This window comes from Typopeltis vanoorti, chromosome 6 (assembly GCF_054136105.1).
Source record: "Typopeltis vanoorti isolate ZY-2024b chromosome 6, IOZ_Tvanoo_1.0, whole genome shotgun sequence".
In the NCBI taxonomy this organism is placed as follows: domain Eukaryota; kingdom Metazoa; phylum Arthropoda; class Arachnida; order Uropygi; family Thelyphonidae; genus Typopeltis; species Typopeltis vanoorti.
The window spans coordinates 60,320,642-60,338,472 of record NC_143554.1 but is presented as its reverse complement, the minus strand read 5'-3'; the positions used below and the strand labels follow the sequence as shown (position 1 = coordinate 60,338,472).

General features: G+C 33.7%; 1 protein-coding gene across 1 annotated transcript in view; it reads right to left on the bottom strand.

Moving 5' to 3' along the window:
* LOC150105483 (dnaJ homolog subfamily B member 6-B-like) overlaps positions 1 to 16,588 on the bottom strand; it is a 42,964-nt gene extending 26,376 nt beyond the window's left edge. The window contains exons 1-4 of the mRNA XM_090394845.1: positions 16,336 to 16,588; positions 15,361 to 15,487; positions 9,379 to 9,488; positions 2,439 to 2,684 (exon numbers count right to left, since the gene is read on the bottom strand). Coding sequence (XP_090250971.1) covers positions 2,439 to 2,684; positions 9,379 to 9,488; positions 15,361 to 15,425 — 421 coding nt within the window. The 5' untranslated portion in view covers positions 15,426 to 15,487; positions 16,336 to 16,588. The remainder of the gene's footprint in view (positions 1 to 2,438; positions 2,685 to 9,378; positions 9,489 to 15,360; positions 15,488 to 16,335) is intronic.
* Positions 16,589 to 17,831: the final 1,243 nt, after the last annotated feature.

The window sequence follows — 17,831 nt, the reverse complement described above, 5'->3', positions numbered from 1 at the left end:
TACTTGACAAGAAATTGTATATTCTTGTTTTAATCTTTTAACCCAAGGTTTAACCTAAAAAGGTTTCTTCTCATATCATTAAAATACTCTGAATATGGTGATACATACCATTTTACTACTTATATTATGGGACATGTACAACTTCTGCATTGATTCAACCTTATTGTGTTCCTGGGTCTAGTTCTCCCTGGATAAAATTGAGATCTCAATAAAAGTCAAAACTGGTCTCTGGACAAAGAACCGTCCTATAATGATTTGCATATGGGATACCATAGCAACTGATGTAAGGTTAGCAGCTTTATGTACAAGCAGATCAGTCGAAGATATTTTGCACAAACTTTGTTTACTTATGCTTGAGTAAAGGATTAAAAAAAGTATTTATTTTCAAGTATAATATATTTTAAACCAAGCAGAAAAACTTTCTGCAGGCTTTAAAGAGATTGCAGTGGATGATATTGAGGGAACTGATAGAATTAAACGTGGCTAAACTGACTGAGAAGGATCCTACACAGATTGCAAGATTGAATAAGAGCTTTAGGTCATTATGCTGGTAATTATACCAGCATAATAAAAAATGGTAATCAGCCACAGTATTTTTCTCTTCAATAAAAGAAATATAAAATAAAATGGAAGAGAAACAAAATTTACCAAGAACTTCAGAAGAATGCAAATTAATGTAAAATCACCTCATTCTTTAACAAAAGCAAATCTTAGTCAATCAGCTGTGCTATACCTGAATGATAAGCTTTAATTGTGTTGCTGGGATGAGCTATTTTGAATTATGGCCAGAGCAGCTATGAGGTCAGTGCATTATGTCTATTAATTGCATATGTTTTTCTGGATGATCTGTCTGCTTTGTGGGATAGAAAATTCAAGTTTCAGGGGACTGCACTTCTATAATATGGTGCTGTAGTATGTATGTTAATATGTACTTAATAATAGTGTTAAGACTTTTCTTGTATATAGTTCTTGCCAATAAAAGAATACTGTAAACCAACAGCATATTAATTGGCAAAGAGGTTAGATGATCTAAAAACCTTGCTCTAGAGACCAAATATAATTTTCATTTGTAAGTTTGTATAAGTCACAAAAATAAAAGTCAGTGAAACACAAAAACACAAGGGAGGGATAAAGTTGAGTAACACCCAACTCCATTTTTTTCTCCCTTTCATAGTTTTATTTGCATACTGCAGATTTCTTTGCCATGGCATTTTTCAGGAACATAGCCTTCACAAGTGGCTAAATCATGCTGTGATTTAATTTATTTCTTTTTTAAATCTAGTCTAAGATTCTAATGTTAATCATGTGAATCTCATTTCGGCAGTTTTTTTTTTTTTTTTTTTTTTTTAATCTATTATACATAACTCTCTAGGCATCACTGCACTACAGCAAGATTGCCCTCAAATCTTTGTATACCCCCCACAAATGGAATACCGAATGCACAGATGCTAACTCTTCCAATTTTGGCAGGCTCTTGATTTTTAACTTATTCTTTTCTACTCTTGATTAGTTGTTTTCCAAATTTTTTTTGAAAAACTCCATCTTACAAAAATCTTGCATACACCACTTCTTTAGATTAGAAAAAGTTTTCCTATTTGAGTAATTCGATTTTATAATTCTTACTTATTATTAACATGGTAGTAGTCTCCATAATTTTATCAAAATGAATGCTGATGACCATGTAACATTAAAAGGAAGGATTGTAGCTCGATTCTAGTCATCCACTAGAGGAACTTTTTTCTCAGCCTTTTTTCAAATGATTCCCAAGTTGATCAATCTCTGACACTGGCAAGCAGGATTTTTCTCCTGGACAATAAGGTTTAGGTTTATCATCCCATAAACCCAGGAAAATTGACCATAGAACCTACATTATTTGAGAGAATAAATATTGTATTAGGGTTAGGGACCATAAGATGGCAGCACTTGTTAAGCCATCTCTTCACCATATGCGGCTTAGATAGGGCCTCATCTACTCCCTATAAGGGAATAAAAGGCATTATCTGAAGAAATTAAGCAATATCAGCAATACTGATATTGCTTTATTTCTATAACATCAGCTGACCTCAGTTTTCTACAGCAGTGTTGATTAATTCGCAATACATCAAATAACAGATATTTATAACCTTTGTGTAACTGATAACTGTAATGACTGAAGCCTAATTTTTGTATGAGGCTATAAATAACTGTTTACACCTGTAATGTTCAGCAGTTGAAGAGCAGATTATCATCAGAATGCTTTCTTTTTCAATTAGTTACTGATATAAGTTTGACAAACATAAGTATGAACTTGGTCTAGTTAACAAGGAAACATAAGTTTGCAAAATGAACCAACAATAATCTGCAAAATCTTTTAAGATTTATTCTAATAATAAATTCTAATAATAAATAATAATAACAAATTTTACTTTAGAATAACATTGGATGTTAATTACACTTACATGAAGATGTCCTACTTGAGCGATTTGATCTTCCAAAAAAATCTGCAAAAGGATCTGAACCAAAGAACTCCCTGAAAACTTCTTCTGGATCACGGAACGTAAAAGTAAAGAATGGACTAAAGTCATCATCAAAAAAGGAATTTACATGATGACGATGTTGATGATGATGATGTCTTCTATGGTGACGTCGAACTCCTCCAACAAGGCCTTCTTTTCCATACTGATCATACACCTTCCGTTTCTTTTCTGTGATTAAATGGCAACTGAGTATTTTTGTTTCAATCAGTTAGAAAAAATAATATTAAGTCCACTAACTTATACAGTATAATTAATAATACATATATCCTTTTATTTCTTTTAACTTTTATCTATTACTGCCTTAACATCATATGAATCAATATTAAGTTTGAAATCAACAAGCTCAATTCAGAGCTGACTAATTTTGAAAATATTACATCTCTACTTTTAACATGACCCATATTTACTTTCGGATTATTTAAAGTGGGTGGCATCAGATGACACATTGCATCAGGTTTTAACAAAATATACCATCGACACATTCTATTAAAACATATTTTAATACACTGGTCTCCAAAACCTAAGGATGAACACTATTTCTGAAGATTACAACCACAAATTCACTGGTAATATATCTTAGGAAGGAAGAAAGAAAGGAAGTTGTAAATGAAGATGAATTATTCGGTCTCATCTGGCAGGATTCTCCTTCTGAAAGCAAACCAGCTTAACACACACAATAAAAGATTTAAGGCATGGATAACATAAGATCCTAGCTTTCTTTAGAGGAAATGAATATATTATCATCAAGAAAGCCAAGACTGGGAAATGGTGTTCGGTCTTTACTTGCCATCACATCTTAATACACTGGCGTCCAAAACCTAAGGACGAACACCATTTCTGAAGTTACAACCACATATTTCAACCACGAATCAGCTTGTGGCAATTTGTATAACTGACGATTTTGAGCAGAAAGTGGGTACACATTCAAATTTTCGAATCGCATGCAAAGGGGGTCATGTGATAGTACTTTACAGGATAAAAGGCAGACAGCTGCGTTAAGCAAATTGCATTTGAAGGAAGCTCTTTTTGTGAAGGAATTAAGTTGCAAACTTGGATGTCTTGTAATATCTCAAAGACAATCTAGATGACTTCACACAGGAAGAATTATTGGAAAGCTTGAAGAAGGTCGCAGAATTACTAAGGCTGCCAGAGAATTTTGAATTTGACATAGTGTTGTATACAGGCTCTGGACAGCGTTTCAAACCAATGGAATGCAGATTTTTTGTTATAATAGCAAAACATAATCAATGCACCACAGCAGGTCAACTTGCAAGTCAGCTTCATTCAAACAAGAAACTGTGACAAGACGTCTGCAACAAGTAGGCCTATACACCTGAAGGCATGTAGTCTGTGTCCCTTTATCCACAGCTCATCATAGAGCTGTGGTGCTGTATCCATAAAAATTGGATAAGACACCATGGGCTAATATACTCTTTACAGATGAGAGTTGTTTTAGTCTTTCCTCTTCTAGATGACACTTGATCTCTGGTGTGAAAGTTGTACTGTTTACCATCATGAGAATTTCCCTAAATAATATGTAATATTATTTAGGGAAATGTAAAATCAAATAATTAAAATTAGAGCAGATACAATGAATGAAATGATTTTGAATAAGGATTTCTAAATATTACTCAATTATTTTAGAAACAACCAGGACTTAATAAACAAAAGAGAAATGCCTTTCATTACAGAATACTGTTATAATTGTTCTATTTTATTATATTAGTTATTGTTAATCTCTTACTGTGCTTAATTTATAAATTAAACTATCATAGGTATGCATGTATAAAAAAAACATAACATATATAGGGTTTGGTACTATCTACGGTTTCAGGTATCTGCTGGGGGGGGTTCTTGGAATGTATCCCCTGCTGATGGGGGGGGCTACTGTAATTACTTTGAAAGACTGCTAAATGAAACAAGCTGTGTAAGCATGATAGTAGAAAACTCCAACAAGAATGCACTAAGGAATACATATTCATATTTGAAGTAGAAAAAAGTCGTCAAAAACCTGAAATGTGAAAAGGCAGCTGGAATAGATGGAATTCGACCAGAAATGTTCAAACATGGAGGTATAAAAGTTTTACGGTGGCTGCATTGTGTAATTCAGAAGGCCTGGTCAGAGGGCTGAATTCCAGAGATTGGGGCAGAGCGCTCAAGGGAAATAAAACTAAATGTGAGAATTGCTGAGGTATTTCCTTAATGAATGTTCCTGGTAAGATTTATGAAAAACGGCTAAGAAAAATTGTGGAAGGGAAGCTTGGTGAATAACAAGCTGAATTCAGGGCAAATAGAGGTTGTCAGGATCAGATTTTCACTTTAAAACAAATAGTTGAGAAATCTTAGGAATATAACAAGGATGTATATTTAAGTTTCGTTGATCTGGAAAAGGCATATGACAAAGTGCCAAGAGAAAAACTCTTCAAAACGCTACAGTTAGTGTAAATGGGACATTATATCAAGCAATACATAGTCTCTATTTAAGCTGTAAGTCAGCAGTTAGACTTGAAGGAGGTACAGGAAGATGGTTTGAGGTAAAAATCAGGTGTGCAACAAGGGTGCACATCATCTCCACTATTATTCATTATCTATATGGATCACATTATGAATGAAAGTAGTATTAAATCTGATATCAAAATTGGTGATGTTAATTTCAGCTCTTTACTTTATGCAGATGATGCTATTCTTTTGAATAAATCCAGTTGAAGTCTGCAAGATTCCCTGACTAAATTGAATAACTGTTGTAATAAATTTGGTATGAAAATCAGCATTAAAAAGACAAAGACAATGAAAATAGGCAGAAACATTGAAAATACCAACTGCATTGTGAATGGAGAACCTATAGAATAAGTAAAACATTTCAGCTATTTAGGCACAATTTTTAGCAAAGATGGTAAAATTAAACATGAAACTAGACAAGAATTAATAAAGCTGGTGTAGTAGAAAGTCATCTGAATAAATTTATATGGAATAAGAAAGAAATTAGTCAAAACACTAAATTAGATATATTATAAGACAATGTTCAAACCAATTTTCTGAGAGCTGGGTTAGAAATAAAACACTTGACCACAGACATGAAAGTCCGGAGAAAGATTAGCGGAGTGAACAGATAGCATCAATGGCAGTATCACATTAAAAATGAGGATATTTGGGAAAAAACTCACCACTGTTAGCATTCAGGAATGTATTAGTAGAGCTAATCTTAGGTGGTATGTGTTCTTGCCAGGTTGGCAGGGAAAAGACCCAGAGAAACACCAAGATGTAGACAGATTGATAAGATAAAAAGCACCTTAAAAGACAGAAATAAACAATCTGATAATAAATGACTTTTTCATGGAGTACTATCATAATTATCCTGTACACCCCCCTTAGGATACATATCAGGAATTTCATGATGATATATTTTGTGTATTTTTAATTTATTTTTTTACATAGCCCAAATTATATAGAATTCTTCTTCTGCAGCTTCTCCCACTTAAGTGGGGTCACTGTCGATGATGAGTCTCCTCCACATCCTCCTGTCTTGTGCTGTCACCATATCCAAGTTCTTCATCCTATATAGATTATATAGTAAATAAAGCAGCCATACTTATTGAATTAGTAGAATGCTTCATAACTGAAGCACTCTTCTGGCCTGTTACAGAGCTTTCTTAAGCCCTTTTTAAGTCATACCCATCCCGAGGATAAGGTGACTAACCCTATGCCTCCCGGTATATTCTATGGCTGTAGCTGCATATGTTCACGAGGCCGGTTTGTCTGCTTGCAGGAGGAAAAACCCTGCAGTCCACACCCAAGACTGGCTAACTTAGCTATGTCTGAGAAAGATCCTTAAGCTCCTTACGTTGGCGACAGGAATCAAATCCAGGACACTCCTTTCCCAGACATATGGTTGCAAAGCTCATAGCTACTAGGCTAATGGTGCATAACTGATGCTGATTCTAAAAATAGTCTCTCAGATTTATAGTAGCACAGCAGTCTTCCTCCATTTAATTCTGTGGCAAGAGCTGTGTCATTAGAATAAATACCACTGGCTCAATATAAAAGTGTTCTGAAGGTGTTGTACTGTTGAGATGATGATGGTGTGACTGCTAACTTTTTATTTATTCTTTTTTGTTATAATGAAATACAGACCCTGTTATTTTATTAGTTATCAAAAACCACACCATATAAATGCCTTCCTGTTTCAGCTTCACAAAGACAGGCCCTTTTTATGGCATATTCCATGACAACTGTTAATGCTTCTAGCTGCAACAGTATTTCTGCACGAATGTTCTATGGGTTACCTAGAGGAAAAGGTGTATAACAAGCACCAGACAATCCAACAACTGAAGGAAAACATTTGTGTAGAAATTAGGGCACTGCAGCCAGAAACATTAACAGCTGTCGTGGAACATGTTGTAGAAAGGGCCTGTCTTTGTGAAGCTGAAAATGGAAGGCATTTACGTGATGTCGTTTTTTTCATAACTAATAAAAAAAATCTCTAGGCTCTGTATTTCATAATAACAAAAAAAGAATAAAAATAATAAAAAAGTTATTAAATGTGTAAACCCCTTCGTGACTTATGGGCCATCTTATATCTTTCAGCATGTATGTAGATTTCCTACAAACAGAAAAAAAGAACAATAACAAAGAGAAGACAGTTGTTGATTTCTTTCTTTTTTTCATTATGAAATGTATGCATTTTTTGATGTTGGTTGTTTAAATGCACTAAAGGAGTATTCAGCATGCCCTTGCCAAGGAACCATAATAACAAACATCACCTCACCTGGGGGAAGAAGAGAAAACCACTGAAGTCCATCTAGTTTGTATTTTATCCCTTCCATGTGAAATAATCTGAATGAAAATATGTTGGGGAAGGGGGAGTGAGACATAATAAGGTCAAAGGTCTCTGTTGGTGATACATTGATAAAAGGTAGTGATATAAATGCTGATCATGATGTCAGAGGATAAGTTTTTTTTTAAAATTAAAGTTTTGAAATGAATAGAATTTTTAATGAAGAAGGAGGAGGAAGAGAATTTGTTTGTGAGGTAGACAGTGATTTTGCTAAGCATGTAGCAAATAATACACCATTCTATATCCATATGACTGCCTATGCAATCAACTATAGGATATGACAGAATAGGATAGGACAAAGGGAGATAATTTGTGAGGTTTGTAGCTTGATATATCTAGTATAGTTTAATATGGTATGGTTTTAACAAGTTAGGGTTTCTGTGGCTTGATATATCTATGGTTTTGCGTCTGGTGAGTACCACATACAACTTTTTAGTAAGAAATTACTTTATTAATAACTAGTTTCATACACCATCGTTATATATTTTGGATTAAAAAACAAATAGAAAAAAAAGGCAATCACAGAGAGAGATTTCTGAATTAACTGTCATTGTTCAAATTAACCTTTAACAAGATGTTCAACATAGCAGTAATATGCCATGTGGCTCATTGTTGCAATGTGCTGACTTCTCTCAGTCTAGTTCATTAATATGCAGGTCTTATATATGCTGCTCATAGCTGATTTAACATGAAACCTTGGTTTTTATTACATTGAGTATGACATCTTATTTTGCTTGCTTACAAAGTAATAAGCAGCAATTTTTAAAGAGGTAATTTCTTACTAAAAGGTGACACACGATACTCAGCAGACACAAAAACTATTATTTTATTGATAAATTTCTTTGGACCAAGACTTGTTTTAAAAAAAATAATTTATGCACTTTTTTATTTTACAAATTATTAAGATCTTAATCCATAATCTGATAAGTAAAGCAATATTTAAAAAGAGCATTCATTTTTTATCTTGTATTCTTGCTGACCCATTAGTCACATTATCTTCATCTGCTTTGTAAGTTTTTTAGGCTACCATTTCTTTTTTGTGGAATGTTGTTCTTAAGAAGATTGAATTTTATCAAGATGCTAGTGATATCTATTCAATGTATGTTCTCTGGCTAGGAAAAACTGAACAGAAGCTGTCAAAAATTTCTGCATGTACTTTACCAAAACAGGCTCAGCTGGCAATGTTTATGAAAAATTGTTCAATCACCAGAAAAAAATCTTATTTGTGATGAGAAGTGGGTCTACTTCAATGATCCAAATATAAAATCTACAGGTCAATACAGGTTAAGAAATACCTAATCCTGATAAGAGGTCAATTTGAGAATGTGCTTGTGGTAGAATTTCGAAGATACAATCCACTTTTAGCTTACAGACTAGTGTATTATCAATATACACCATTCTCAATGAACAGAGCAAGTGTACCCTACCCTACACAAAAACTACTCAGCACTGACCATTTAAAAAGCAATGCGCTTCAAACAACACATCACACAAGATGAAGGAAAGATCCATAACACAATCCAGACCTGTTGCCATCTGGCAATCATGTTTTGACAGATTATTCACTTCCTGTGTAGACAGACAGAACATCAATATCATTCTTTCAATGCTCAAGTTTTTTTGATTTTTTTGTTTCTCCCAAAAACCAAGCCTGGTTTTGAACTGGTTATGGAGAGATGATCAAGATCACAACACATAACAGCTTATATTTATAAATAACACTTTTCAACTGCAATTTTATGAAGTGTCAAAATAAAATTTAGAAATTCTGTAAATATTTAGGTCACTCCTGGATTAACTTAATGAACTCAAAAATATCTAATTTCTGATGATATGTTAATTTTATTTCTCTAAAATTTATTTTCATAATTACAGTACAACAGTATTTTATTTCTCAGGTTTTTACTAGCATCCCTGGTTCTTTCAAAATGAGCTAAAAGCAAGTGTAAAAACTTCTATTGAAACATTATATATACGATAATGTTCTCACAGAACATAATTCATGAATCAATAATACCTGATACCTACCATCTGAAAGTACTTCATAGGCTTCAGAGATCTCTTTAAACTTGCGCTCTGACTCTTCTTTTCTTTCTGGATTTTTATCTGGATGCCATTTTAAAGCTAATCTTCGATATCTAGCATCAAGAGAACATTTAATTAATACAAAAAATGCATGTCTTTTGATCATTTTTATTTTGAAAAATAGAAATAAATCCCTGAATGGTAGCGGTTTCAAAATTTTATATAGTAGTGTCCCACTTAATATTCATTGCACCCACTTTTATTCCCTTTATAAATAATTTTTATAAATATAACTTGCTTAATAATTAATTTTATTTAAATTTAATAATTGTATACACTTTAGGACTAAGCTTTTAAATATGGATTATGATTATTTGGCACTGGTAATTACAATGACATCGGTGAGGGACTTCTCACATATATTTATAAGAATACTTAGATCTCATCTGATGACATCCATAAGAACATGAATGATTATGCCCTAATTAAGAGTAAATGGGCAAGTTCTGTGTAGAACACTAGATTGTACAGACAGGCAGAGAGACCTGACTAGCTACTCTGTTAAGAGCAAAATGAAACTGGAGCTTAGAAAATGCATTCCAGTGTCTATAACTGTTACTATTAACACTGAAGTGCTGAGCAAAGCTGATATTGTCAGAATTTATCAGAATGAGTTGCTCAGATGTTATGAATGAGCTATCCCACAAGATCATGATGAAGAAAGTGTGCAGGATGACTTAAAGGCTGTGCATGAAACTACTCAATCCGTTTTTGGAGAGAGAGGCAAAAACAAAATAATTTGAGCAGTGGGGCAATGCAGTTAATTGGCAAAAGAAGAAAATGCAGGATGAAACTGGAATGTCATCCAAATAATGAAAACAGACTAAGATATAAGAAAATTAATAAGGAAGCAAAATCACAGCTGAAAATAGATAAAAACTCCTGGTTTAACAGCATGGCAAGAGAATGCAGCTAGAGAATAATCACAAAGGACTATATGAGGTTATTCATAACATAAGAGAGACAGTGAATGAAATGAAGTCATTAAGAGATAAAATATAAGAACACAAATGGAGAGCATTTTGATAATCTTTAACACCATATTCAGTCTTGCAAAATATGGTGTTTAAAGATTATCTACTTCCCAAATCTGATATCTGTTCCATTACACCATCTGAGGTTAGATTGGCTATAAACAAATTAAAATTTCATAAATCACCTGTGATGAAATTACTGCGAAAATTAAAAGGAGACAAGAGAAAGTATAGCCTGGCTGGTTAAGACCTCAAACGTTTTTGATCAAGTTGTAAAGTTTCCAGAGACTTCACCAGAAATATAACCGTACACGTTTGTATGTTGTGTGAGAATTATAGAGGAATCAGCTTACTGTTGATTTCAGATAAGGTCCTCTGCATTGTTATGCACAACAGGATAAAGGAGCATGGTGAATTTGTAAGGGGAAGAAACTGCATAGACCAAATTCTGGTAGACAGGATTATATGTTGGTTACCCATAACTATTATTTTTCAAGAAATAACAATGTATTTGTTATTTCCTTAAAAATAATAGTTATGTACAGACCAAATAATTTCAATGAGGCAGATCCTCAAGGAAAGTTTAGAATTTAGAAACCCATGATTGCATTTTCTGCTGATTTCAAAAAGATTTTGATAAGCAAAATTTATGTAAGATGCTGTATTTTAAAAGTTTTTACAAACTTATTAGCATTATGACTGCTTAATATGATAATAATAAGGCTTGTGTTAAACATATAGTGAATGGTTTAAAATAACAACCAGAGTAAGACCAGAAGTGTGTCACTTTTCTATTTCTACCTAGATCAGATATGCTAAGGATTATAAAGTATGTAATCTGGAATATGCTGATGATTTAGTCTTATTCACATTGTGAGAGAAATGAACTCCTTTGTCGCTGCAACTGATGCCAGAAGTCAACTAGGTTTGATTATCAATATTGAAAAAAAAAAAAAAACAGGAGGTAACAAACACAAGTGATAAAGATGAATCCTTTGTTTTTAGGATGTGCTACAGAACAAGTTACTCACTTCTGTCATCTTGGAAGCTGTGTTAAGTGATATTAGTGACAAGAGAAATGAAGTCAGCAGATGATTAGGGATGGCTTCAGGAATGTTCAAAAAAATTATGGAAGGTTTGGAAGGACAGTGTAATATCAGTAAAAACAAAACTTAAAATTTAAAGTGGTAATAGTCTCAAAGAAAGAAATGAAATTCATCTGTTACCTAAAGACATTTACACACATTCATGCCTGCAATTAGTTTCAAATCTATGGCCTAGTAACTGAAGAGCAGAAGCATTATTCACTTGACCAACCTAGGTCAGATATAGGAATATGTTAAGCTGTAAGTGTCTCAAAAACATCCAAAAATCTTTCTTGAACTAGTGAGCATAAAATTCAGTATTCCCTTATACAGAAAAGCAAAAAGATTTCAGATCTATATCTCCCTTATATTATAAAATGAAGTACAGGAAGGCCTCAAGGTTGATTGTAATTCAGCCAACTCACCTAACGTATTTGATTATACATTATAACTCCAACCCATAATTCCACTACTTAATCACTATTCAACCATAAACAGGGATGAGCATGCAAAAATTAAACTATTAGATGCCACACATCAGCATTTAATAAGCATAACAATGACAGCAACTTTTTTCAGTTTTATCAAGTCTTTCCAAAGCTTTTAATTGCTTTGTTATGTTCTATATTATTCATAGATAAATCTATACTTTCATTTAACAGTGAGAATTAGCATTAGCCTTAGCTCATTCATCATACACATGTATTTTTTTAACTTATCTCAGATTTGTATAATGTTGGCTGGAATGCCTGTCTAGTGTGACCATTTTGGCCAGCAACTAACAGCTGACTCAGACTAGGGTAATCCAACTGTCTAATTAAAACAAAGCATTGTGATAGCCATTGAGAGGTGTTGCTGCCATGTGATTCCTGTCCATTTTTGTGAATATTTAAGTGAAAGAATATCAATCAAGATCGTGGGTAATGGCAGGAGTGAACATGACTCACTGAGGCAGACATTGCAAGAGATGCTGGATAGAGCTCTGGCTCTGCTGGTCAAATAAGCTAGCCAATTTTCAAGAATTTCTGTCTGAAGGCAAGTTTCAGCATGCATGCTTCTGGATGATGCCATAGGGAATGCTCGAGTGGCTGATTTTAAACACGGAAACTTTCCATCCTGCATGGTGCACCTATGTACAAGATGTATGAAAATGGCTCTAGTGAAAACTTTGTTGGATCAGTAAGGAAGTGTACTCCAGAAAAAGTATACCCTTCCACAGCACAGCAATTGTTAGGAACCGTCTCATCTGACTCACTGGATTGGGTTGGTGGTCTTGAAAGGACAAAAGCAATGATTTTACCAATGAGAAGATGTAAAAGTGGACTCCTTTAGGGTATAGAATAGCATCTGGAGCATGAGGGATGGGTGTTTGAATAGAGCAGGTAGTTAAATTAGTATGCAAGTTAGCTCTATAAGCCAGGGCAGAGCTTCATGTGCTTGGTCAAATAAATATCAGATCAAGGTGAGTGTTTGACTGACCAAATCAATGGCAGGCCCAACCTGGCATTAATGAGGTGCCTGACTCCATCACTGCACATATAGCTGATTATTCTGAGGTCATATTGGAGTGGTGGGGGGGTGCATGGCTGTTAAATCCATACCCCACGTATATTGGGTAATGAATGCCTTTGAGTCCTTGATGTGGGCTTATGAATGAATGCTTCTAAGTCAGAATCCCATCTAGCCACTGCAATGATACCATTCATGCCTTGCATTGAAAGGCAGTGCCAACTGGAGTTGCTTTGGTAATGTTACAGTGCAATTGCTCTGGTGATGAGGCCACTAGAATGGAAGCATTAGGGCTATCATTGAGACTATGTGGTCACTGCTTCCTTTGCTGTAGCAATCAGGTGTGATGTGCCTGCACATCAGGCGTGATGTGCAGGCACCAAATCATACTGGTCTGGGTGTTCTGCTTAGAAGAGCAGCCACAACATTGTGATCTATTGAGACTCATCCTCTGACTGTATACATATGCATTTTTTTAAACATATCTGAAGTTCATTTATATGACAATTATTTATTCCTTTTTGAGTATGGTTCTCAGTCAGGTGCATATAGCTTTTCTAAATTAATCCTTATATCAATGAATTATCACAGGTGTCACTGCATCTGAAATAGCTGGCACTTCTCAAAAACTTTTACTGATGTAAAATTGTACTTCCAATGGTGAATGCTTCCAGAATAAGAAAACATCCATGCACTTAAATCATAATATAAGTCATCAGTAGCATATGGAAGCAACCTCCTTTTACTGTATATGTTCATTCATAATCTGCAGATAAAAGTATCTATTATATGTTAAGCTAGTTCCATATTTATTGTTTTTTTATTATTATTTTGATTTTTTTAAAGTTCACACTGGCATATGAACAACTGTGGAATACAAAAAAAATAAAAAATAAAAAAAATTATATGACCTCTTGATAGTAATATACTATGACAGTTACACAAAATAGGTCTACACATAACAGGTATATTATATTAAACAATACAATTATTTTTATACACAGACATTATTTTAATTTCAACTAGGCTAGCTGGCTATGTGGATAGAATCTGCTTTCTAACCAACAGCCTTTAGATGGCAGATGATATTCATAATCTACTGTATGGCCACCAAAGTGAATCTCAGTGATCTGAAAAGCACCATTTGGTTTACAGAATGGTGTTCCAAACCTTAGACTACCCAAGGTCCTAGTATACTAGAGGTTAACAACATTTTATGGGCGAGATTAACACAAATATCCATTTTTCTAATTCATTTAAAGTTCAAAAATGTAATCCATAATTGATCTAATTTAACTCTTATTGGAAAAAATTTCACACTTCTGTTTAAAGTAGCATTTCCTTATAATCTCTCTCTCTCTCCTTCTCTTCCATCTAAGACGGGTTGAGTCTTCTCTTGAGCAGGATCTTCCAGTCTTCTCTATTCCTTGCTGCTCGAAAAAGTTCCTTATATGTTCTGCATCCTGAAATGTTCTTTATTAATTTCAGCCAGGTAATTCTTGGTCTTCCAGGTCTTCTTTTTTCAGTTGGAAAAGTACTGATTTAGGATGTTAGGAAGGCTGTCTGCATCCATGCATACAGTGTGGCCAAACCATCTCGGTTGTTGTTTTCTCATTTTTTCTATTATTGTCTTTTTATACAATAATTTTTGTCTGACTGTGCTGTTTGTTTTCTTTTTTATCCAACTAGTTCTATTTATTTTTCTTAAGCATTTCATTTCAAATGCCAGCAGTTTTTTTCTCCTCTCTTTTCTTAACTGTCCACGCTTTTGCTCCATAGATGACTGTTGGTATAATTATCGATTCGTATAATTTGATTTCGGCTCGCTTAGATATCTTGTTTTCCAGATTTTCTGTAATTTTCCCATGGTGGTCCATCCTATCACTATTCTGTGTTTGATTGTTTTGAGTTCATCTATTGTTTCTGTTAGTTTTGATCCAAGATATACGAAGTTGTCCACTTGTTCTATTTGTTCCTTATAATGCATCTACAATATTAAGAAATACTCAAACTATAGTCAAATTACTTGCTTAGTATTGAAGCAGCAGTAGCTCTTGATTCTTATTAGAGATTCAAATATGCAGTAGAAATTACTGATATCACTTTCTGTGTATATACAATGCCAATGATTATTATTAGTGAAACAGAAAAATATTTTAAAAAAATCCAATTTTTAACTTCTGTAGGTCTAACACATGCACTTATTTAAAAATCTGTAAACTGTTAAATGAAGTTTTTCTTTGGCATCTCATTCCTTATCAATACACCCACTGGTTCTGCAAGGTTTTATGTGATAATAACATATACAGCATAAGTTACTGATTTTAATTATTCTATGTACATTCTAAACAACTTACGCTTTCTTAATGTCTACTGTAGTGGCAGCACGAGGTATTTCAAGAATTCTGTAGTAGTCAACCATAATGTAGCAGTAAAAACAGTACAGAAAAAATGAACAATTCTGTTAGCTCTGGTTCCTAGGAACTGAAAATATTACAGTTACAACACAATAAGAATATAATAAGAAAATTTATACAATCAGACAATGCAAACTGTGACTTAATTAAAGGCAATAAGTATCATTATAAATATCTCCAAGAATTATTCATTACTCTAGATTAATGTCACAAATAAGCGAAAATTACATAAGTTAATAATCTCTGACTGGAATTTGTACATTTAAAGATTACATGAAAAAAAATGCAAATTGAGTATGTGGATAAAATTCTAAACATAAGAATAATAACAATCTCGATCAATTCCACAAATTTAAAATCGTGCAAAATGAGAGACATGCTATATGGAATGTCAAAACATAGTAACCGTTAAAATTCAATAGTTATTTCATATTTATGCATATTCTTTCAGCAAACAAGAAACTTTAGCCAATTTTATTCTGTGAATGACGAAATCCACTGTCTTTCACAGCAGAAAAGTTTCAGGTTTTAGAGGATCATAAACAACCTGTTTCATTCGAGAGTTTTTAAAAAGGTTGAAAACCGTTTGCAGCTATTCCAAATACCTCCAATCAATTTAACATTTGTTTATATAATAATTTGGATTTACAGAAACAGCATATCATCTTACAATATGATTAATTTTTGCACGTAAACACCGTTTTTTTTTTGTGTGTGTGTGTGTGTGTGTGTGTGTTTTTAAAGCGTTCTAACACACACACACACACACGCACGAGTTGGTTTCAAATTGCTAGAAATGTCTGAAGAATTTTGATTGATTTCACAAATACGATATCCATCGGAAGATACAACCAATAAAACTTAAATAATAAGTAATGTCTTATATATTTAAATAATGAATAATCTCTTCACTACCTTTCTTCCTGGAAAAAGTGCTGTAGCAGACGACTCACAGAACCGTTAATCCCCAAAGAACGGCTAGTGTGCGTAACTTTGCTCCAGCGAAGGAACACTACTTTTCATGAACATGAAAAAGGTAATACACTATTTTCCTTTCTTACTGGACTACAAAGGAATGCCTAAATGCACCAACAATAAGCAGGTACCTCATGCTTATAACACTTCGTTCAACACAGGTGAAGACATAACTAACGGGCAGACAAGGCTACAAAAGCCTTGTAGCTTCCCAGTGTGCACTACGATAAGTACTGGTAGAGTAAACGCAAGAATATGCGTCCGACGTATGTGGAAGATGATTGCTCACTTTCCAATGTTAATCTAAGGTGAAGTGAAGACTCCTGCTGTGTGATGTTGGTTTAAAGGCAATTCTTAGGGAATGTTGTTTTCTGCTGTTTACCAGCATAGAAATAACCACATTATGATAATGAAATTATTGTTTTGGGGGGAATTTATTTTTCTCCAGTGTATTTAGCTGGTGTTATTGGACACAAAAGCCCTTCTTTGATTAATTGTCATTTGCAGTACGCTCATGAGTACCCCCACTGCAGGTCACAGCACATTTCTTTTAATATTATACATTAATGCACAAGCAGCAATTTTGTTAAATGCAGTGCAGCTCTATTTGTAATAGTGAAAAGAAAGTCACATATACCAGGAATCATCTATAGACGTTGTGCTAGGACATGCTTCCACACTACCGGCTGTGGATATTAAAGACAGAGGTTCCTAAACTTTTATGCTTTGCCCCCCCCCCCTTTATATATAAAATTCAGTCACTTTTTTTTTTTTTCACTTTCACGTTTGTCTGCCACTTGCAAAAAAAAAAAAAAAGACATTCATATTCGAATTAATATCTCATAATTGCAGTCCACAATATTCAGTCTTGATATTCACTTTTGCACTCTCTCTAAGAAATCAAATTATTTCGTAACAGGACTTCTATACGTAATTTCCCAGTGCAATCACGCCAATATTTCGTACAACGGAAGTATTTCCTCTTCCTGTCTGGACGAAAAATTTCTCAGTACAAGTTGTGCAAAATGAGATTTTTACAAATATTATTGGTAAATTCTATTAACAGCATAAGTTCATTAAAACTGAATACAATTATATACAATTAGAAAACTATCCTACTTGGTAAAAATGTGTCAAATCATTTTTTTTTTTTTTCAATTGTTCCGCAAGGGACTTTAATTGAAATTCATGAATAGATTGTGATTGCTCGCTTATTATTTTACATCTTCCTAGAAACTTCGTATTCAAATTATTCAATACGAATAATTATTTGTATTGTATAATTATTAATGTCGCACAGAAAGTGCAAATCACACTGCCATGAAAAAGTTTCAGTTCCAGAGAACTTTTTAATCTTTCCTTTGCAAGGGCATGCAACTGTCACGTATGAAAACGATTTGCTGTCGGCAATGCAGTTGCTGCATGTTACCAAATTT